This window comes from Bactrocera dorsalis, chromosome 3, assembly GCF_023373825.1.
Source record: "Bactrocera dorsalis isolate Fly_Bdor chromosome 3, ASM2337382v1, whole genome shotgun sequence".
NCBI classification, from domain to species: domain Eukaryota; kingdom Metazoa; phylum Arthropoda; class Insecta; order Diptera; family Tephritidae; genus Bactrocera; species Bactrocera dorsalis.
The window spans coordinates 54105876-54129149 of record NC_064305.1 but is presented as its reverse complement, the minus strand read 5'-3'; the positions used below and the strand labels follow the sequence as shown (position 1 = coordinate 54129149).

General features: G+C 35.9%; 1 protein-coding gene across 1 annotated transcript; it reads left to right on the top strand.

Annotated features, from left to right (window-relative positions):
- Positions 1 to 357: 357 nt before the first annotated feature.
- LOC125777624 (tigger transposable element-derived protein 6-like) lies at positions 358 to 1293 on the top strand. The gene has a single exon (XM_049452709.1). The coding sequence runs from the start codon at positions 358 to 360 to the stop codon at positions 1291 to 1293; it is 936 nt and encodes a 311-aa protein (XP_049308666.1).
- Positions 1294 to 23274: the final 21981 nt, after the last annotated feature.

Below are 23274 nucleotides of genomic sequence, written 5' to 3'. Positions count from 1 at the left end.
TATGAGAAACAAAGGAATACCTGTCAGCGGCCCTATGCTACAGGAAAAGGCAAATGGTTTTGCCGCGCGTTTTGGTATTCTCGACTTTAATTGTTCTGCAAGCTGGATCAGTCGTTTTAAAGTTCGACATAACATTGTGGCGGGAAAAATTGTCGGTGAATCTTCGTCTGTTGATCAAAATTCAACAACAAACTGGTTGATATCTGTGTGGCCGAATTTACGAAGACAATTTTCTGATGATCAGATATTTAATGCTGATGAAACTGGTTTTTTTACAAATTAATGCCGGATAAAACTTTAAAATTTAAAGGTGAAAATTGTAGTGGAGGTAAGTTGTCGAAAGATAGAATAACTGTCATGGTAGCAGCTAATATGAGTGGAACAGAGAAAAAGAAATTGCTCATTATTGGAAAGTCACAAAAACCAAGATGTTTTAGAAGTGTCAAATCATTACCTGTCGATTATGCTAACAATCGTAAAGCTTGGATGACGTCAGAACTTTTTGAAAAATGGCTTCGTGATTGGGATCGTGATTTGGTGAAGAAGAAGAAAAAGATTCTATTGCTGGTTGATAATTGCCCGGCGCATCCAAATGTTACTGATTTAAAGTCTATAACACTTGCTTTTCTTCCGCCGAATACAACAGCAGTACTACAGCCAATGGATCAGGGAATAATACGATCACTCAAAACGAATTTTAGGAAGAACCTTGTGCTCAAAATGATTAACTGTCTTGATGCTAATGAAAACAACTCTTCTACAAAAATAACGGTGCTAGATGCAATTCTGATGGTTAATGATGCCTGGAATAAAATTTCACAAAGTACCATTCGTAACTGTTTCAAACATGCAGGATTCATTGAAAGCCACGACGGTTTACCTATTCAAATATCAGAACATGAATTCGATGAAGAAAATGACATTCCTTTATCTTTGTGGTCACAAAACCTAAATTCAGATTCTTTTGCAGCACCGGAAATGTGGGAAGATTATGTTGACATCGATAGCGCTCTCCTCACATCCGAAGAACCCACCGATGAAAATATCGTACAGAACATTAGTGCTAAGAAACAACTCGAAAGTGATGGGGAAGGGGAAGTCGAGGAAGAACCATTACCTACCGCAGAAGAGGCATTAAAAGCTGCAGAATTATTATCACGATTTGTTCACAGCAATATTGAAAATGATAATTTGACCATAGCTATGTCTTCTATACACAATAGTATTAGAGACTGTTTTTACAATAAAATGAAAAAACAAAAGCAGACAAAAATTACAGATTACTTACAGTAAAAAATACACTTGTATGTGTTATAATGTGCTGATTACTTGCAATTTTGATTTTGATTTGATGTATATATATTTAATTACTATGTTTCTGTATTAAAATACTTAAGTACATATGTATGTACATATTTACATAAAAAAGTTTTTCATTTCATAAAACGCTTTGTATGACGTCCGCTTATTATGACGTGTTTGTCAATTCCTTTCGATGTCATAATAAACGGATTCGACTGTACTAGTAATCTTTTTTTATGTTTTAGTCTTTAACTTGATTTAACTTAATTTTTATTAGTTTTAATATAAGTTGTTTTAAGTGCGTTTTTAATTGTTGGTTGTTGTAAGTTGCGTTTGTTGGTTAAAAAATGTAGCAATAAATAATCAAATATTTTAATTATGGCTTTAAGGTTATGAGTTATTTACTTTGCTTATTAGATTTAAAAATTGGCTGAATCTTTTTGGTGTGGGGCAAAACAGGCCTAAATATTTGTACGCCTGTGAGCGCCATTTCTCCAAAGAAATGAGGATGGAAAAAAAGTTGATGACGTTTGCAGTACCTAATATTAATTTACAATATGTACCTGCACCTAGTCTTCAAGGAAACCAATTTTTAGCTCCCAATTCTCCGATAGAAATGGGAGCAAACGATTTTTACCCACAATTGGTGGAAGAAAACGCGCTTCAGTGTTACGATACGAGCGATCTAAATTTGCTCGCATCTGTGGCAGAAGAGGCTCAAATAGAAATGCGGGATAGTGTCGTTGATCATGCGGATCAAGACATTAGTTTAATAACATCATTTCAAGATGAAAGCTTTGTAGACAGGGGGAGTCAAAGAAATTTGAGTCTGACAGCTGTAACTAATAAAGAGCACAAACTGGTTGAGGAGAATAGGAAGTTGAAGGATAGATTAGAAGAAAAAAACAGAAAAATTTGTTATTTGCAGTACCAGTTGTCAGACCTTTCGCTGAAATATGCAAATTTAAAAAAACAATTAAAAGACGCCGAAGAGGGGTTCAATTCTACTATGCATTTATGTAGCCAGCTTCCCCCACAGATTAGAGCCATAGTAGAAAATGGTTTAAAAAATTATAATAGGCACCCTAAAGGTCGTAGATACGACCGCTATTTCAAAACCTTAGCTTTAGGTGTATACTTTCTGTCTCCCTTAGCTTATAGACACCTAAAGTCTCTCCTTAGATTTCCCGAAGAGAGAACACTTGATGAGTTCGTTTCAGAATGGCCCCGTGACCTAGGGTGTAATAACAGTACTCTCAAGTATTTAAAGTTGAGAAGCCGGGGCTTTACAACTCCACAAAAATCTGTGTCCATTTAATGTGATGAAATGGCTCTGAAAAGTCACATGTAATATTTGCCAAAGTATTATAAAATTGTAGGATTAGAAGACTATGGCGATGAAAATCGAACTTGTAGAATAGGTACTAGTGCAATGACTCTTTTGGTCCAAGGTATCGGTGGCGAGCCATGGGCCCATCTTCTAGCTTATTTCATGGTTCCTGTAAAGACGATGTTGCCAAAAATATATATTTTTCAGGCCATTACCCAATTGCAAAATACAGGTATCATACCTTGCCATTTTGTTTGTGATCAGGAGTCAAATTTTCTAAATTTAGCCCGAGTGTTAAAAGTTTCTGAAACGCGTCCCTATTTTCAGGTTAATGGCAAGGAAGTATACTTTTTCAGTGATAGCCCCCATCTTGTAAAGAGTGTTAGGAATTGTTTAGAAAACTTAAAAAATAGAGTTAGTTTTAAATCGCGCTTAGTTTGTTGGTCCGATATTGTACATTTCTACAATAAAGATTCTCAAAATCCTGTCCGCTGTGCACCCAAGCTTACCGATGCGCACCTTTTCCCAAACAATTTTCAGAAAATGAGTGTTAAACTAGCTACCCAAGTTTTCAGCGACACTGTCGCTTCCGGTATGCTCGCAGTTTATAGCGCAGGGCGTTTGACTTCCCCATCTCCTACTTTTTGCAATACCGCGGAATATATTTTGTTTATAAATAAGTTATTTGACCTGTTTAACAGTCGGAATTTTGATGCAATTTTACCGTGTAAGCAAGTTTTTTCGGGCACCCCAGAGCAAAAACAATTTCTTCGTGAGGCTGCCGACCTCTTAAAGACAATTAGGGTAAAAGATGAAGCAGGGTCTGACATAACTAATACTTTTAATTACATAAATGGTTGGAAAACAAACATTTCTAGTTTGGAACGTTTGTGGCGCTATTTGTCACACGCAGGCTTCACTCACCTACAGAGTAGACGGCTTTGTCAGGGAAGTTTAGAGCATTATTTTGGACAGATTAGGAGAGGGGGTGGCAGAAGTGTAAGAATAACCCCCAACATGTTCTGTAATTTGTTTAGGAAGTCAAGGGGATTGCGATATGCAAGCATAGTCATAAATGGAAACTGCGAACCGGTAGCCCAGAACGAACATTTTTCTCCAGACTTATCAAGCCAAATTCTTCAAAGTGTGTGCAATGATAATTTAGTCCAAGATTTATCTTGGCAAGAATTTCAAGGCTTACCTCGACCAGAACATGAATTTAATAGGCTAAGGTTAGACCATCAGGCAGAATTAGAGGATGTAGAAGTAGATTTTCTGAAAGCAAATGCATATGCATACTTTTGCGGTTACCTTTATTTAAAAGTTTTTAAGACGCACACTTGTACCCAACCATTACCTTATTTAGGAGAAGAAGAGATTTCAACTGATTTTTATTTCATTCAGCAGAGGCAAATTGACAGGTGCAATTTAATTAAACCACCCCAGAGATTTTTAGATTATATTAAGGAGTTAGAAGATATTTTTAGTAGAGAATTTGAATCCACCTGTCACAGAATAGGAGTAGGCCAAATTTTATTCGATAGAATGAAACATGTCAGATCCTTTCTCTGCTGCAACAACTGCGACTCGAATGTTGTTTTAACTCTTTTTGTCAGGACGAGAATATTCTTCCTCGTAAAGTTTTTTAATAGAGATCTTAGTAGGCCCAATTTTAGAACTAAAATTCTTTGTGTTACTCATCTGTAGGATAGGCTGGCAAAACTGTATCATTTGTTTTTTAAAATTTCGAAATTTTTTTAAACCCTTGTTTCTTTTTAATATTAATTTCTTATTTTTTATTTTTAAATTTTGTATTGGAGACCGGGTGCAGATTCCTTTTTAAAAATTTTTGTACTTATTTTTTTAAATTGAGTATTTTTAGTTTTATATTTAGCCGCAGAGAATTACTGTGCAGTTCTTATGTTGTATACTTGTGATAATTATTATATGTGATGAAAATAAGATTTTTGCTTATTGTTGGATTATGTTTCTTTTTGAAATATTTATCTTTTTGTTTATTTTTATGAATTATTGTCAATTAATATTATTATTTAATTTGTTTGCATGTGAATTATGATATGGCTTTATTTATTTTTTGTATTTATTTTAAATTGTTACTTTATTATTTATTTGATTTTTTTTTAATTGTTACTGTAAGTACAATTTTTCTTATATATGTATATATTTGTATTTATTTATATATATGGGTGATATAGGCCTACTGGGGAACCGAGCACCCAAAAATAATATCGGTAACGCACTATTTGCATACCTCAGTGGTAGTGTGGAAACTGCAAAATATCTAAAACTTGTTTATAAAATGCCCAAGCTAATATTTATCACCAGTGGCATCACTGGCAAATGTTATAAAAAATGCGAGTTTTGACAGCTCTCTCTCGAATCAAAGAGTCTTGCATCAAGTTATCTATGCTCAATAGCTTAGCAATTCCATGCGTCGAATCAGATGTACTTCAACGTTTAGATCAGGGATAATGGGATGCCCAACTTATTCCAGTGTGAGAGCGCCTCAAAATAAGCGTTTTTTATAACATTTTCCATTATGGCCAGATTGAACGAAATACGAATTTTTGGGCATTTTAAATTATAACAGCCAACATTTATTACGATTGCAAATTATTATATATCGGACTTTTAATATATGGCGAATCTACTTAATTCCTTTTTTATGATTTTATGGTATATTGAATCAACTGACTTTCGATCTTTCAATACTTAATAAGGTGAATTAAGCCTGTTAGTTCTCAATTAATAAATGTTTTTAATCTTTTGTAGTTGAAAATTAATTCGATTATGCATCAAATTACAAAACGTTTCATGAAATATATTTAACTTTCGCATTTTCTTTGATTTTCATTGTTTTAAATTTTTATTAGCCATCTTGAACGGCGGCAACAAATCTCTCCGTTTTCATATTTTTTTGGTAAGATTTCAGTCTGGCCATCGCTCGTTTCCAATTGCTAAACGTCAAAACCTCCTCAATCCAGTCAACTGTCAAAGTTTAGGTGGTTTTGACGTTTAGCAATTGTTCTCTCTCACTTCCAGTGAGAGAAGAGTTGGACATCTCTTTATCTCTGGTTTAGATTGTGAAGAATTAATCGCCCAATTTACAATTCAACAAGTCAGACGTGTTTGCCTGTGAAAAAAATTATTGTAATACAATTCTTAGTTAAGCTCAGTGCAAAATTTGTAGTTTTAAAAACAAGAAGCTCTATTTTTTATCTTATACTGAAGTATTTTATATATAATAAAATATTTGCAATACGTTTAATATTTTATTTTTTTAAAAACATAATATCAAATCTAAATAATTTTGAGTGAAATGTCAGTGACGGGGCGGCATTTTTTCCAGTGCTCAAGGGCGGCAAAAATTTAAATCCGGCCCTGCTCATAGGTGCTAACTATTTAGGGTTGAAGTCTGGTAGTGTTTGAAGCTTCAAGCAGAGAACGTTTAATACAGAGAAGGTTCAATTGCGGACCAGCGTGTGAACTGTCAACAGCGAACAAAAGTCATAGACTCGTATAACTTTACCACAAATAATATAAACTTCAAACAACGCATTTTCATTTAATGTTTTTAATGTTTGTAGCGCCATCTACTGTAACATACCGCACTTACTCAATACCGCTGTTAGCGCCACCAACTGGTGGATAGCTCTTTGCTAATAATATACAAATAATTTGCAATAAATAAATAATGCGACTATAAGGAGAGTTATAAACTATCCTATCTTTCAAGCACACAGTGTTAAAAATTTCATTAAAATCGGTTCAGTAGTTTAGGAGTCCATCGCAAACAAACAACGTGACACGTGATTTTTATATATTAAGATGTATATTTTTATTGAAAAATTTTTCCTTAAATCTAACAATTTCAAAATTTTAATTAAATTAATTTAAATAAAGACAACTTTTTTATTTTTTTTATAAAATATGTATGTATATTTTTACTTAAAACTAACAATTTTAATTAAATAAATTATTAATAAAAAATAAATTTTAACATTAAACTGAATTACGAAATATTCCATTAAAAATGGAAATTTCTCACACGACTTAATAATTAAATTAAGTCATTTAATTTCACCTGCTTTTTTAAACGCAATTTAATCCATCTTGATTATATTAGTGTTTAAAAAAGCTAGGCTCAGTTGCAACATAAAAAAAAAAGAAAACCTGTAAAGATAAAAAAAGACTGAAAGTAGAATAAGAGCTGAAAATATAAGAAAAAACTGAAAATAAAAAAAACCTGTAAATAGAATAAAATCCAAAATATTAATAAAGTTAATATATTATTATTTTGCAAATTCATTACTTACCCAAAAGTAAGATGTTCGATAGTCAAAGGGCTCTGACTTGCAACTTCTTTTTAAGTTTTTTTTATTTTTTCATCGCGCTTCCGATGTCGTTCCCTAAGTAGTTCCTCTTTCACAAGCCATTTTGAATTTTTGAAGAGCAGTACTGTTACTAAATAGTCTAACAATTTTATTTTATGGGCAAAACACTCATCGGCTGGATCAAACCACTGAGGAAAAACTTTTTCGGTTTTTTGTTGAATGGCGGACAACATTAAACAACGAACATTGGAATGATGAGCATATTCGTTGAAGAGCTTGACGTACCACATCATTTGCAGTCGACACACTTCGAAGACCCTATCACTAGGATTGACCAGCCTTAAATCGCTGTCATCCTTGTAATTTTTTGCTCTAATGAGGGCCTCCGAATACAGCGTTAAATCGCTTTGTGTCTTCGTCATTGCTTTGGTGCATTTATCGCAATGGATCTTACACAGAATTTTTTGGTAAATACCATAGCCAGTGTAATACCGCTTGATCTGGACGTCAGCTTTGTCGTCTTCAACAAAATTTTCGTCTGGAATAGTGAAAGATTCCAGGTCGAGTTGCTCACATTCCTGTTCGTTTCCCTGTACATCTAGATGACGATCTTCGGGGCCTAAATTCCAATCTAAATTGACATCGTCATCATCCTCACAATTTGCACCCTTATTTTCAAAATTTTGCCTAAGTATCTTCATAGATATTAGGCGACCTACGATATACTGGACTTCATGAGCAGTCGGATGGGTATTAATACCCTGACTCGCGCGGACTCTATAAAAGAAGTTCTCCAACGCATCCTGATTTAATTTCCCTAGGAATATAAAATCTAATTCCCTTTGATCCCTAAATAGCTCTTCTGACAATATTAACATTCCCCTAATTGTATTGCGAAAACCGTCAATACACTCAACCCAAACATCATTCGGTAACCTAATTGATTTTAAAAACTCTATATGATCATGGAGGCGTTGGACCTTCCCGGAATTATTTTTCAGAAGTGGATGTTTCAGCGGATTTTTTGAATCAAATATTTTGCAGTCTAAATCGTCAAAGAGATCATTCATTCTTTTGACAAATAACTGCGTAGGCTTTATACATTTTATTAAATAATCGTCACTGCCGAATAGATTTTGGCTGTAAGCCATTTCAATGCCAGCCGCGACCGAATTGCTAAAAACTTGTGTGGCACGTTTCACGGACATTTTTTCAAAGACGCTGGGGTAAACATGGGACTCCGTTAATTTTGGACAGATTTTGAAATGGGTATTGCTCTGGTCAATTGAGTAAAGTTTTTTTAATAACTTTAAAAGTGGCTATTCCATCAGCAGTTGAAATATCATATTTCAGCAACGTATTACGGACGGACTTAATAAGATGGCAATAGTCAAATAAGCAATATACTTTAGAACCTTCTTGCATGTAAAAGGGTTTTTCTTCAGTAATTCCTACTGATTTGAAAACTGAAGAATTCGAAGCCCCTTGATCGCAGACTAAAGCCTTAACATTAAGTCCAATGGACTTTAGTGATGCGATATTTTTATTCAAAATTGTAGATAAATTTTGAGAAAGAGGTCCACCTTTGGAAATATAGTATGAAAACACATATTTCCAACTTGAACTTAACCCTTTTACCATAAAAAAACAACACTTATTCCCTATCTTCATTTCCCGATGGCCTTCCCCATGATCTACAAATCCATCAATTATATCCCTAACTCTATTGTAAGTTAGGTCGGACTTTATGATGATTTCATCAAATAAAAGAACGCAATTACGTTCTAAAGCGGACATATTTTTGGCGATTTTGCCTAAATTTAATACGACATTGTCATCGAAGCCAGGGACAACATACCTAATGGGGCGCCATCTCAAAAGAGAACTTTTGCTCGGTAAAGAGAAGCCTAAATCGCCACGCATGAAACTATAAGCTTTGGTGGACATATAATTAACATTTTGTGCCAATGCCTTTTTTCATTGTCACTAAAAAAGTGCGTTTCGTGACGATCATCCTAGCGAATGTAACAGCATCTTGACTGGAATTCTCATCCGCAACTATTGCACGTTTTAGAAGTTCTTTATATTTTTTCTCTAAGTCCTCAATAACCCCCTCTAACTCCTTGACCTTTTTATTTAATATCAGCGCATTACTTTGATAATAACGCGCGGATCGAGCAAATCGCTCGCGGCTGTCTGATGCAAAGCCTTCGCAGTTACTTTCAGACTGTAAACCTAATATATTTTCCTCAAGGATGGAATATTTTTCAAATTCCGTCAAAGTTATGTCGTCCTCTACACTATCTCCTACAGCTACCTTAGGACGAACATATGTTGTAGTGACGGGCGGGCACACCCAATTAGAGTCATCACTAGACGAGCTATGATTTAGTGCTGACTCTAATCGTAAACAAGGAAAAGCCCCAGGCAAAAGTTTGAATCTAGTAACATGCTCTATTTCAAAATGGTTGCGACAAATAAAAAGGGAATCGGAAGGCGATGCGACTATGTTGCAAGCCTTTGCCCAACTCTGTCGAAGGCACGATTCCGATTACTTTGGCGGCGGGGTAAAAAAACCGAATTTCCGTATAAATGGGGTATGTACGGATAGGGGGGCTTCTATAGAGGTGGAATATCCAAAAATCATGTGAAAATAGCTAATATTTTTAAAAATATTCACGTTTAAAAATTCAAAAATTCGCACTAAGAACACATGTTATTTCTCCATGTTTCACAGAATTTTTCACGTTTTTCTTTCACTATAATTAAATATACACTCTTAACATTGAAATCAGTTCGATTTTCACTTTCATTTCTTAATTTTTCAGCCAAATTTAGTAATTTAAAATCACATATAAAATTTATGGCTGAAAAGTTTAGAGTGTTTATATTTACGAGGAAAACCAGCGTTGCCACACCTTAAAAACCAAAAGTGAAGAATTTTTTAGCGTTTCACAGCGTTATGAATCATAAATTTTCCAAGTATGTATTTCTCATTTTTGCCAATTCACGATCAGACTCGTATATTGCGAATATCGATATTTTTATTTCTTTTTATTTTTCCAATTATTATTATTTTTATAATATGTATTTCTCATTTTTACAAATTTTCTTTCTGACTCGAATATTGAGAATATCGATATTTTAATTTCTTTTTATTTTTCCAATTAATAACATAAAATTAGATAACGCGCCATACATATTCGTGAATCGGAATTAAAAACGAATTTTTTAAGACAATTCCCCTGAAAATTGGTGCATGTTTTCGGAAAAGCCGCTCTGCTGAACATTTACCGTATATAATATTGCTTATTTGCTTAATAAATTTATACAAGAAAATATCCATATGCATGAATAGAGGAATTTTTGCGAAAAAAGAGGAATTTCAGCGAATTGCCTTATCATCACATGGCAGCGCTCCATTTCGTCGTAATTTTTGGTAAACAAATGAGGTTCAAACAAGTGTAAAATGTAATTTTTAAAATAAAGATTTTTTAGGTAAAATACCTGTTAAATTTGTAAAATGTGGTTTTATTTAAAAGTTAATAGTGTAAATTAATTAATTTGAAGTGAAAAATGTGAATAAAGTGCGTTTAATGTGGTAAAATAGCGTCTTGAAATGGTCCAATTTTGCGATTTTTCGGACTTTAAGGTCGAATATCTCGTAAACTAAGCGTTTGCGGACCCTATAACCCTATATATTTTTTAATCAGGAGGACTTCCTCTTTCCAACGGTACCTTCAGATCGCGGCGCCAAGAATCGGAATTGTGCCCTGTCGAAAATCTTCCCTTTTAGGGAATTCGAAGAGTGTCACCTTTGATACGCAGCTGCTAATGCAGCATCTCCTCCTTGGCAGTGGAGCCGTCCACAAATGCCTCGGTGCATCTTCATATCCTAATAGTATGTATAGTATATGGACATTATTTAGTATGTGCTAACAATTATTGTTGGAAATAATTATTTTTTATAGATAATAAAGAAAAAAATTACACAAAAGTACAAATATTATGTTTTCGGATCGGATCAATATGTGTATGTACAGCTGTGAGCAATGAAATAGTAGTGCTAAGTAAAAGTTATATTGTGAAAATTAAAAATAACTGTGAAACTGACATATTATGGATAATAAAAACTATTAACTTAAGAAAAAATGTTCACTAACTTTATTGCCCACTACTATTTTATTGCGCGTAGCTGTATCTATGTATATAAAAACAAGTAATAAAGAGCTAAGTTCGGGTGCAACCGAACAATTTATACTCTTGCAATTTGCAAGAATCAAATCAATGGAAATAATTTATGGTATAAAACGTCAGCATTAGAATCGAATTTTATGTACACATACAATATAAATATATAAGTAGTTGCTATACTGACAGACACATAAGGTTTGTTAGGAAATGAAAACCATGATATGTATGTATGTAGTATATGGAAGTTGGGATAGTATCGAGCAGATTTTATCTATTTTTTCTAATACCACATACTAACAAGAAAAAACGTTAACTTCGGCTGCACCGAAGCTAATATACCCTTCACAGGTGCATTTATTTTAGTAACTATGTGTTCAGTTTATGGGGAAGCCAAATGCTATAGTAATCCGATCTGAACAATTTTTTCGGAGATTATGTTATTAATTTAAGCAGTAATCCATGTAAAATTTCGTCAAATACAAAAGTTTTCCATACAACAACTTTTTCCGATCGTTCAGTTTGTATGGCAGCTACATACATAAGTATATGTAATAGTAAACCGATCTGAACAATTTCTTTCGTGAAAAACTTAATATACCCCGTTCAGGGTATAAAAAATCAATCATATAGAATAAAGTCGGTTGGATGTTCGAAAATCCTGATATTACTTATATAGGAGCTAAGCCAAGTTTTCGTTCAAATTTATCTATGTATGTACATATTTTAGACATAAAAATGCACTGTTCAGAGTAAAACACATTAACTCATTTTCATTGTGATAATTCACATATTGGCCGATATACATATCGCTCATTTGCTGCAAGACCGGCATAAATCAAAAAACGTGATTTTTGAGTTAATAATGCAGAATTGTTCGTTATATCATACTTCATGTTGAGTGAAAAATTCATATGAATACCTCTTATATGCTCCGCTTGAGAAGAGAATATATTTCCTGCTTTCCGTGTAAGGTTGGAGTAAGTTGAAAACTTTAAACGCGTTTTCTGGCGAATCGATTTTTTTGACTTATGCCGGTCTTGCAGCAAATAAGCGATATGTATGTACATATGCGGAACAAAACTATAAATACATATGTCATATTTATTGTATACGCAAGTACCAACAAGTATAAAAGGGTACATACATACATATCGTTACCTAAAATGCAAAATAACGTAACAATATTTTCGAAAATTTACAGTGGCGAGAATAAAACACGAAATAAAATATATATAATATATATATATAATACATACATATGTACGTATATTACATGCATCGCTATCATACTGACGTCCGGAACACATAGAGCGCGACAGACTGCAAGCGACATTTGTCAAATATTAAAATACACACGTTCTTATGGACACAGTTATGTAGTTGTGCAGCTGCCTCAATAACTGTGCCCTTAAGAACTTGTGTATTTTAATATTTGACAAATGTCGCTTGCAGTCTGTCGCGCTCTATGTGTTCGACGTCAGTAGTCTGTACAACTGTGCACACTCTAAATAGTAAACACCTCGATATAACGAATTCCCAAGTTTTTACATTTTAACAATCTGAATATAGTGCACAGGTTTTGCAATAATTAAATCACTATATTCAGACAATATATTATATTCACTATATTTACAATTTTTTTTAATCCTTTCGGGGCTTCTTTTTTGTTTTTGGTTTTAAAAATCTAATTTTTAGCTTTTTTATACACTTAAGCCTACCTTATGAATAATCAAAACTAATTTTTTAACATTTTGTTTGCAAAAGTGGGTTTTGGACACTATGCCATATGGCATAGAATCTATTTAAAGGAAAAAAATATAATATATAAGTTTTTAATTCAGTTTTAAAATTGTTGTTTTTATTGGATTAAAAGCATTTTTTTTTAAACTTAAACACAAGCAAACGCAAAAAACTATAAAAAATAAGAGTTTATTGTAACTAAAACTATAAAAAATAGGAATTCATTGTCAATTTCTGGTTCAAGAGTATGTCTTCATCTGTATAGTTCTCTGAAAAAAAGAAATATAATAAAACTAATTCAAATATAGAAATAAATCTTTCATGGTATAATCTAAAGCAATTTCTGGTCCCGTTTGGAATGCAGAGATGAACGTTACATTTTGCACACAAGTATCTGGAATATCCTTTGCATCCTGGTACTTTACATATACGTTTTACAGGTGAATACTCAGGTGAATACCATCGAAACGAATCGAACCTGAACGTGCCCTTTCATATGAAGGTCTTGATTTCGAAGTTGATGGAGTGCTAGAAAGGTCTAAGTCCTCCGATTGCTTGGGTCTTCCTCTTTTCCGTGCGCCACTTTGAACTGTCGCCAATGCCAGCAATCCATCAACTACATCATTCCGGAACGCTAATAAATCCATTTGATCTTTCTTTCTTATGTTATTACTTTCGCAATCATTGCGATATTCGAACCAAGAGTTGCATACTGCTAAGTCCAGAAAATGGTCGAAAACTCTAAGGGTCCACTTTTTTTTCCGAATAGAAATTCGATACAAAGATAGCAAAAAGTCCATCTTGTCGACTCCTCCCATATATTTATTATACACAAGGCTGGTATTTCAGTAGCACCAGCCCAGTACATTTGTAATCGAGGATATCCGATTGTTCCAATAATGATTTCCAATCCCATTAATGTCAGGATCTCTTGATTTGTTGCCTGAACAATAGTGTCAATAAAATCATATGGAAAGTACTTTAGAAAATATGAAACAGGAGTTTTTGCATCTTGCATTGGATAACTTTCTGAAAATCCTGAGATTGGAGTATTCCATTCTGCCTTTTCCCATCTACTATATGAAATAATTTTTTTGAATGGTGGATCCGAGGCATCTTCTAAATCCATCAAATCATCTCCTACATCCAAATTTTTCTCAAATTGATCAGAATTCCCATCCGGATTAGTTAACTCTTCGATCAAGAAGGCATTGTTATTTCTATCATTTAAAGTTTGCAATAGTGACTCCAAAACACCATTTTCTTCTTCTTCCTCATCATCAAAATCAGATATATCTGAGTTATCAAAACTAATTAAAATATTTTCTATTTCTACGGTGTTTAGTTTATTTGGCATTGTCAACACGTCTAGTCAGTATGAACTTATACAACAGAGTAAAAAATTTCCTTTCGGAAAAATCTTTGCCATATGGCATAGTATGAAATAAAAAAAATCGGGAAGCTCTATTGAACTATATTTCGGATCTAATTTTTTCCTAAAATACTAAAGCAATGTTTATCTACTAAATTAATTTCAAAAATCTAACAAATTTACAATTTTATTTAACAAAATATATAAAAGTATAACATGTTCTTTTTTTGCAAATTGTGAATCTCACGAGGAACGCTTGTTCTCTCAAACGTAACAATGTGTAGGGTCCATCAATCAATTTTTTTTTTTTAATTTATTTATAAATAACACTTCAAAGAAAAATACAAAATTAATAAAAAAAAGTGTACCCACACACATTATGACCTAAAATGGGCTTCAAGAAGTGGCTATGCCATATGGCATAGAATCACCGAAAGGGTTAAATACACAACACCAACCCACTCAACAAAAAAGATGGATATCGGAATGGCAGACTATTCACACTATTCACATTTTAATTAGATATGTATATTAAATTAAAAATTAAATATATGTATTTAAAATGAAAAAACTCACCAAGGTTGAGGGTTGGCACCGCATTTGCCCTCAATTTCCTCGCGCCCACTGCACTTGGTTCAAAGTGCTCAATGCAAACGAATGCATTGTGGGCGGGTAAATCCACCGTTGGTGGGATCTTGAGGTTTTCCACCCACTTTTTAGATTGCTCCGGATCTCTGGGGAAAGAAAAAAATTTTTTACGCGCGGAAAGGCACTCGCGAACACGGCACTTTCTTTTTTCTGACATTTTAATACATATATGTAAATAATTTTCTTTAAAATAGCGGACTTTACGCGTCGAAATTTTTTGAAACTAAAATTCCGTTGAAAATTTTCTGCTTAACTTCCATTTTTGTGCAATTTAAAAAAATCTAAGCATAAATACATATATACATATGTACATATACATATGGGCCATTCCATCAATTGGCGACATGGTTTTGTACCCGTGGTTCTCCGATTTTGACGAAACTTTAGAATATCATAATATAGACTAAAATAAGAATATCTGTAAACTTTTTAGTGGCCAAAGTTGCTCCATTGATTTTTGGCGCGCACTTCAAATTGAGATCAAACAAAAAAATGACTTTTTCTTTTATTTTTTAACGACCTCAAAGTTGAGTGAAAAAAATTTTGAAGTTATCCATTTTTATGTAAAAAAATCTCAGTTTTCTGATAAAAATATTTTCAGAATCCAAAAAAAATTTCAAAATCCAAAAGAACCATGTTTTTTCCAAAAATCCCGCTTTTTGTGCTCTTCCCCCACTTTTTTTTTCAAAATTGACATTTTTATTCGATTCCTCGTTAAATTTTACATAAGAATCAGTGTTCAAAAATATGGGACATTGATCCCATGAACAGCAAAAAAAATTCAAAGTTGACGCTCAAAATCCAAAAACAGTGATTTCTTTTAATCCAAGTCTTAGAATACAATTTACACATTTACCTCTTTCACACAACCTTCTAAGCGAACACACAGCGCCGTATAGCGACAACTTTGCATTTTTTTTGCTGTTGATGGGATCAGAGTCCCATATTTTTGAACACTGATTCTTATGTAAAATTTAACGAGGAATCGAATAAAAATGTCAATTTTGAAAAAAAAGAGGGGGAAGAGCACAAAAAGCGGATTTTTTGGAAAAAACATGTTTTTTTTGGATTTTGAAATTTTTTTTGGATTCTGAAAATATTTTTATCAGAAAGCTGAGATTTTTTTACATAAAACTGGATAACTTCAAAACTTTTTTCACTCAATTTTGAGGTCGTTAAAAAATAAAAGAAAAAGTCATTTTTTTGTTTGATCTCAATTTGAAGTGCGCGCCAAAAATCAATGGAGCAACTTTGGCCACTAAAAAGTTTCCAGATATTCTTATTTTAGTCTATATTATGATATTCTAAAGTTTCGTCAAAATCGGAGAACCACGGGTACAAAACCATGTCGCCAATTGATGGAATGGCCCATATACAAGAATTTTTTCAAATCATGAACATTCTTCTCTTTTTAACGTTGGTTTTGGCGTAAATATGCAAGTACTTCCCAACCAAAAAGCACTTTCATACACATACATACATATGTAGTATTAGCTTTTGTCGTCTAAGAACCACCTGCATACCACACATACATTTGTAACGGGTGATTTTTTTGAGGTTAGGATTTTCATGCATTAGTATTTGACAGATCACGCGGGATTTCAGACATGGTGTCAAAGAGAAAGATTCTCAGTATGCTTTGGCATTTCATCATGAATAGACTTACTAACGAGCAACGCTTGCAAATCATTGAATTTTATTACCAAAATCAGTGTTCGGTTCGAAATGTGTTTCGCGCTTTACGTCCGATTTATTTTGTTCAGCGATGAGGCTCATTTCTGGTTGAATGGCTACGTAAATAAGCAAAATTGCCGCATTTGGGGTGAAGAGCAACCAGAAGCCGTTCAAGAACTGCCCATGCATCCCGAAAAATGCACTGTTTGGTGTGGTTTGTACGCTGGTGGAATCATTGGACCGTATTTTTTCAAAGATGCTGTTGGACGCAACGTTACGGTGAATGGCGATCGCTATCGTTCGATGCTAACAAACTTTTTGTTGCCAAAAATGGAAGAACTGAACTTGGTTGACATGTGGTTTCAACAAGATGGCGCTACATGCCACACAGCTCGCGATTCTATGGCCATTTTGAGGGAAAACTTCGGACAACAATTCAACTCAAGAAATGGACCCGTAAGTTGGCCACCAAGATCATGCGATTTAACGCCTTTAGACTATTTTTTGTGGGGCTACGTCAAGTCTAAAGTCTACAGAAATAAGCCAGCAACTATTCCAGCTTTGGAAGACAACATTTCCGAAGAAATTCGGGCTATTCCGGCCGAAATGCTCGAAAAAGTTGCGCAAAATTGGACTTTCCGAATGGACCACCTAAGACGCAGCCGCGGTCAACATTTAAATGAAATTATCTTCAAAAAGTAAATGTCATGAACCAATCTAACGTTTCAAATAAAGAACCGATGAGATTTTGCAAATTTTATGCGTTTTTTTTTTAAAAAAAGTTATCAAGCTCTTAAAAAATCACCCTTTATTAGCATTTGGTTTGGCGCCATTTCCCCGCTAAAACATATTGTTACAAACGTAGTATTAAGTTGTATTTGTATTACTATATGCATCCCTGATTATGAACAATAGCTGTAGGTATATGGAATAGCATTTGTCTTGTTGTAGACATCTGGCGCCACGGCTGTCTGCTTGTCGAAGCAATAGACATCTGGCGCCGCACTGTCTGGCGCCGCGACTGTCTGCTTGCGTCTGGCGCCGTATGTTCTGGTAATTTCCAGACGGGATATTCTAGAAGGACACGTCGGCATCAGCGAGAAGTGCGTGGCTATAGCCGTATGTTCTGGTAATTTCCAGACGCGATATTCTAGAAGGACACGTCGGCATCAGCGAGAAGTGCGTGGCTATATAAGCCGTGGCAGCGCCAACGTAATCATTCAGTGCTAAGAGTAAACTGCTATAGTGTAGACGAGTTGTGAAATAAAGAGTTGTTGAATTAAATTAAACAGTGTTGATTTTATTTGTCAATCCAGAGATACGAACCTAACAAAGTAAACTAGCAAGAGTAAATTCGTAACAATTGGTGTCAGAAGTGGGATTGTCAAATAATCCAAATTCAAGATGGTTAAATTCGGAGAATTGAGAATTCAGCAATTAAAAAAGGAACTGGAGGAGCGTAATTTGCCGATAAGCGGGCAAAAGGCGGATCTGCAGGCACGACTACGTGAAGCAATGGAAGCGGATGGAATTAATGTGGACGAGTTCGAATTTGATGGGCCAGGAACTTCTACAAAGGTAGAAGAAAAATTAGAAGAACAACGAACATCATCAAGCGTAGACACTAACATGCTATTAGTGGCTATTAAGTAATTAGCAGAAAATGCAATGCAAACAGAAAATCGTCTGGCACAGCAAATGACGCAAATAGCTGAAAATGCAGAAAATGCAGTGCAAACAGGAAATCGTCTGGCACAGCAAATGACGCAAATAGCTGAAAATACATCACAGTTAGAGTCTCGCCTTACACAACAAATGACTGAAAATAATACGCAGTTAGAAAAGCGTTTGGTACAACAGATTACAGAAAGTAATACACAAGTGCAACAGAAAGTTTCAAAATTGGAAGACGAATTAAGCACGTTAAAAAATGACGAAGAAAATTTGAAATCAGAAGTTCTTCATTTGAGTAATCGGATGCGAGAACTGCAACTGCATGGCCCTGCACCATCAACAAATAATCCAAGATTGAAGGCACCCACATTCGATGGAAGTATTCCATTTCAAATTTTCAAACTTCAGTTTGAAAAGACAGCATTGGCCAATAACTGGAATGCAGCGGACAAAGTGGCGTCCTTGTTTGTATCATTGAAAGGACCTGCGGCAGAAATCCTTCAGACTATTCCAGACTGTGAACGGGACAACTATGAGGCCTTGATGAGTGCGATAGAAAGACGATATGGTAGTGAGCACCGGAAACAAATATACCAGATCGAACTGCAAAATAGGGGTCAGAAGATGAACGAGTCATTGCAAGAGTTCGCAACTGAAATCGAACGACTGGCTCATTTGGCAAATGCAGATGCACCTGTGGATTACATTGAGAGGGTAAAAATTCAATGTTTCATAAATGGAATTCGTGATGTGGACACCAAACGCGCCACATATGCATTGCCAAAAAGAACGTTTGCTGAAACGGTTTCGCACGCCCTCACACAGGAAACAGCTTCCCTACTAAGTAAACCAGCACCCAAAGTACAAAGGGTTGAAATGGAACAACCGGCGCTGATGGAGGAAATATTGAAGACTCTGAAGACAATTGCTGCACCGCGAGTAAATACAACAGGCAGATGTTTCAACTGTGGAAAAGCGGGTCACTTTGCCCGAAATTGCAATATAAAAGTAAACCCATCAAAACGGAAACAACCAACAGATAACGAGGACGGAGCATCCACATCTCACAAGTCGTTAAACTAAAACGGAACAGTTCAAAGGGGCGTGAGCTGGTTCCCACAACTATTTGCCCCACCATCTCGATATCACAAATAGGTCGCCATGACAACAATCTTACTATCAACGGTATCGTAAATGGACGACTGTCAACGCTTACTTTGGATACTGGTGCCACACATTCAATTATCCGACCGGATGTGGTAAGAGGAACGGTTGAACCATTAGTCGGTTGCAAGCTTCGAACGGCCACCGGAGAGGAAGCAGCTGTCGCGGGAAAAGTGTTTTGCGAAGTGATGATTGGTACCCTGGAAGTTAATCACACCTTCATCGTAGCAGAAATCACGGATGAAATTATAATGGGAGTAGATTTCATTATTGATCACGGGGTTACTTTGGATTTAAACAAGCAAATGCTGTTTTGCCAGAACATGGAGATGCCTATAAACACCGGATATGTGACCAACGTTGAAAGTAAGAGGGTGATTGTTGATGATAATCAGAGTATTCCACCAAAATCTGAGGCGATTGTATGGGCTAAAGTGAATGGAGGAGGTGGGACTGAAGAGTTGTGGATTGTGGAACCAACAAAAATAGATACACCCATATTGGTAGGAAGAACGCTTGTGAAAACTAGAGAAGACGCCACCATTCCGGTCAGAGTAGTGAATGAATTCAACACGCCTATAAGGCTGAAGAAAGGAGCAGTAATTGGACAGTGCCAGAATATAAGTGCAATAGCACGATGCGAACGGTCAGAACAGAAGCCTACTATTGAGCCACAGCAGATAAGTCCTACACTCCTAAACAATTTGCTGAATGAGGTGCATGGAAATGAAAAATTAAAAGCAGAAAAACTATTAGAAAAATACGCATCCATATTTGCAAACGCAGGAAACAACACAGGAAGAACGAGCATTGTCAAACATCGCATAAATACCGGAGACGCTAAACCAATCCGGCAAGCTCCGCGTAGGGTTCCACTAGCAAAACGTGAAGATGCTAACAAAATTATTGAAGACATGCACAAAAACGGCGTAATCGAACCTTCAATAAGTCCATGGAGCTCACCTATCGTCTTAGTTAAAAAGAAAGATGGTAGCACCCGTTTCTGCGTAGATTATAGGAAGTTGAATGACGTCACAAAGAAAGACAGTTATCCTCTACCAAGAATCGACGATACATTAGACACCTTGTCTGGAGCGAAATGGTTTTCTACATTAGATCTACAAAGTGGATATTGGCAAGTCGAGATTGATGAATGTGACCGTGAAAAGACCGCTTTCAGTATGGGCGACGGGTTATGGGAATTCTCTGTGATGCCATTTGGGTTATGTAATGCGCCTGCAACGTTCGAGCGACTGATGGAACATGTGTTAAAAGGACTCAACTGGAAGACATGGTGTATCTTGATGACATTATCATCATGGGAAAAAGTTTTGATGATCATCTGAAAAATCTAGAGGAAGTCTTTCAGCGAATAGCATCAGCCGGATTACGCTTGAATCCCAAAAAGTGTTCATTATGGAAGAAGCAGGTCACATATCTCGGACATAAAGTGTCAACTGAGGGAATTCACACCGAGGAAGGAAAAATAAAAGCAGTGAAAGATTGGCCTCGACCCACCAACATTCATGAACTCCGCAGCTTCCTCGGCTTATGCACGTATTACCGCCGTTTCGTACCTGGATTTGCGAACGTGGCTAGAAGTTTACATGATTTAACAAAGAAGAATCGCCCGTTTGTATGGCAGTTGGAACAAGAAAAAGCGTTTGAGCAGCTTAAGGAACTACTTTGTACGGCGCCGATGTTGGCTTATCCAATACCTGGAAAGAAATTCATCCTGGATACAGATGCGAGCGCTTATGGAATTGGAGGTGTCTTGTCTCAGCTCATCGACGGACAAGAAAGAGTAATTGGGTATTACAGCAGAGTGCTCGGGAAACCAGAGAAAAACTACTGTGTGACGCGAAAAGAACTACTAGCTGTGGTGGAATGTGTAAAACATTTCCACAAGTATTTGTATGGACAACGATTCTTGCTGAGGACTGATCATGCAGCATTAAAATGGTTATTACAATTTAAGAATCCGGAAGGCCAAATTGCACGATGGATCGAAAGATTACAGAATTACGACTTCGAAACGGAACATCGAAAGGGGATTCACCACAAAAATGCGGATGCATTATCACGTCGCCCTTGTCCACTGGAATGTAAACATTGCTCCAAATCAGAAGGAAAAGAAGGTATAATCGACGTGCGATTACTGAATATAGAACCTGAAGATGATTGGACTCCTCACCGCATCAGAATCAATCAGCTGGAGGACCCTGATCTTGCAAAGCTGGTAATGGCCAAAGAAAATGGGGTACGACCACCAAAGGAACAAATAAGTAGCGAGAGTCCAACTGCAAAAGCATATTGGGCCCAATGGAACAGCATAAACCTCGTTAATGGATACCTTCATCGTACCTGGGAAAGCGAAGATGGCAAACATTCTCGTCTGCTGATCATAGTACCGAAGTCCATGATCCCAAAAGTATTGAAAGAATATCACAATGGACCTAGTGGAGGGCACCTTGGAATAACAAAAACTATAGAGAAGATTAAACAGCGGTTCTACTGGATCGGTTGTCGAGATTCCATAGCAGAATGGATAAGTAATTGCGTAGAGTGCATGGCAGCTAAAGGTCCTAAAGCCAAAAGTCGCGGTAGGCTACAACAGTACAACGTGGGATCACCATTTGAACGAGTCGCAATGGATGTTGCAGGTCCGTTCCCAACCAGTACGGCCGGAAACAAATATCTACTGGTTGTCATGGACTATTTCAGTAAATGGCCAGAAGTATATGCCTTACCAAACCAAGAAGCGAAGACAGTAGCCGAAGCGTTTGTAGAAAATTGGATAACAAGGTTCGGAGTGCCCGTCGAATTACACTCAGATCAAGGCAGGAATTTCGAATCTTCCATTTTCCAAGAAGTCTGTACATTATTGGGCATCCACAAGACACGGACAACAGCGTTACACCCACAATCAGATGGGATGGTAGAGAGATTCAATCGAACGCTCGAAGAACATCTGCGGAAAATCGTCGATAAAGATCAACGGAATTGGGACAAGTGCATCCAGATGTTCCTGCTGGCGTATCGTTCAGCGAAGCACGAGACAACTGGTTACACGCCAGCAAAGAATATTTTCGGATCTGATCTGCGACTCCCTGCTGATCTTAAGTTTGGAACGAATCCTACAGCTGTAAGAAATGATGGAGATTATTGTTCTGCCTTAAAGGAAGAAATGAATGAATTGCATCTAATGGTAAGACAGCATACGCATCTGATGAGCAATAAGATGAAGGACCGGTTCGATCAAGCGGCAAATTCAAAAGGTTTCGAAGAAGGTGATCTGGTCCTGTTGTACAATCCACTTCGAAAGAAAGGCTTGTCCCCGAAACTGCAGACAGCCTGGGAAGGACCCTATATGGTGATGAAACGACTTAACCCTAGAAGGGTACGGTTAAATTGTAGGCGCTTATAGGTACCGATGAGTAAATTTTACTCACACAATTTAGTACGTAAAGGGTACCGATGAGTAAATTTGACTCACACAATTTAGTACGTAAAGGGTACCGATAAGTAAATATGACTCACGTAAAGGGTACTGGTGAGTAAATTTGGCTCACACAATTTAGTACGTAAAGGGTACCGATGAGTAAATTTTACTCACACAATTTAGTACGTAAAGGGTACCGATGAGTAAATTTTACTCACACAATTTAGTACGTAAAGGGTACCGATAAGTAAATTTTACTCACTAACTTTTTTTAAATTGTCCACAAGCGCGATAAATCAAACAACACCATTCAATGCTTGCGGCAGCCGATTAATGACAGAGTGGGACAAGCACTGCTAGTGGCTTGACTTTCAGTGTG

What these genes read in the sequence shown, in the direction of transcription:
- LOC125777624 (XM_049452709.1), top strand. Translation starts at nt 358, where the DNA reads ATGGTAGCAGCTAATATGAGTGGAACAGAGAAAAAGAAATTGCTCATT.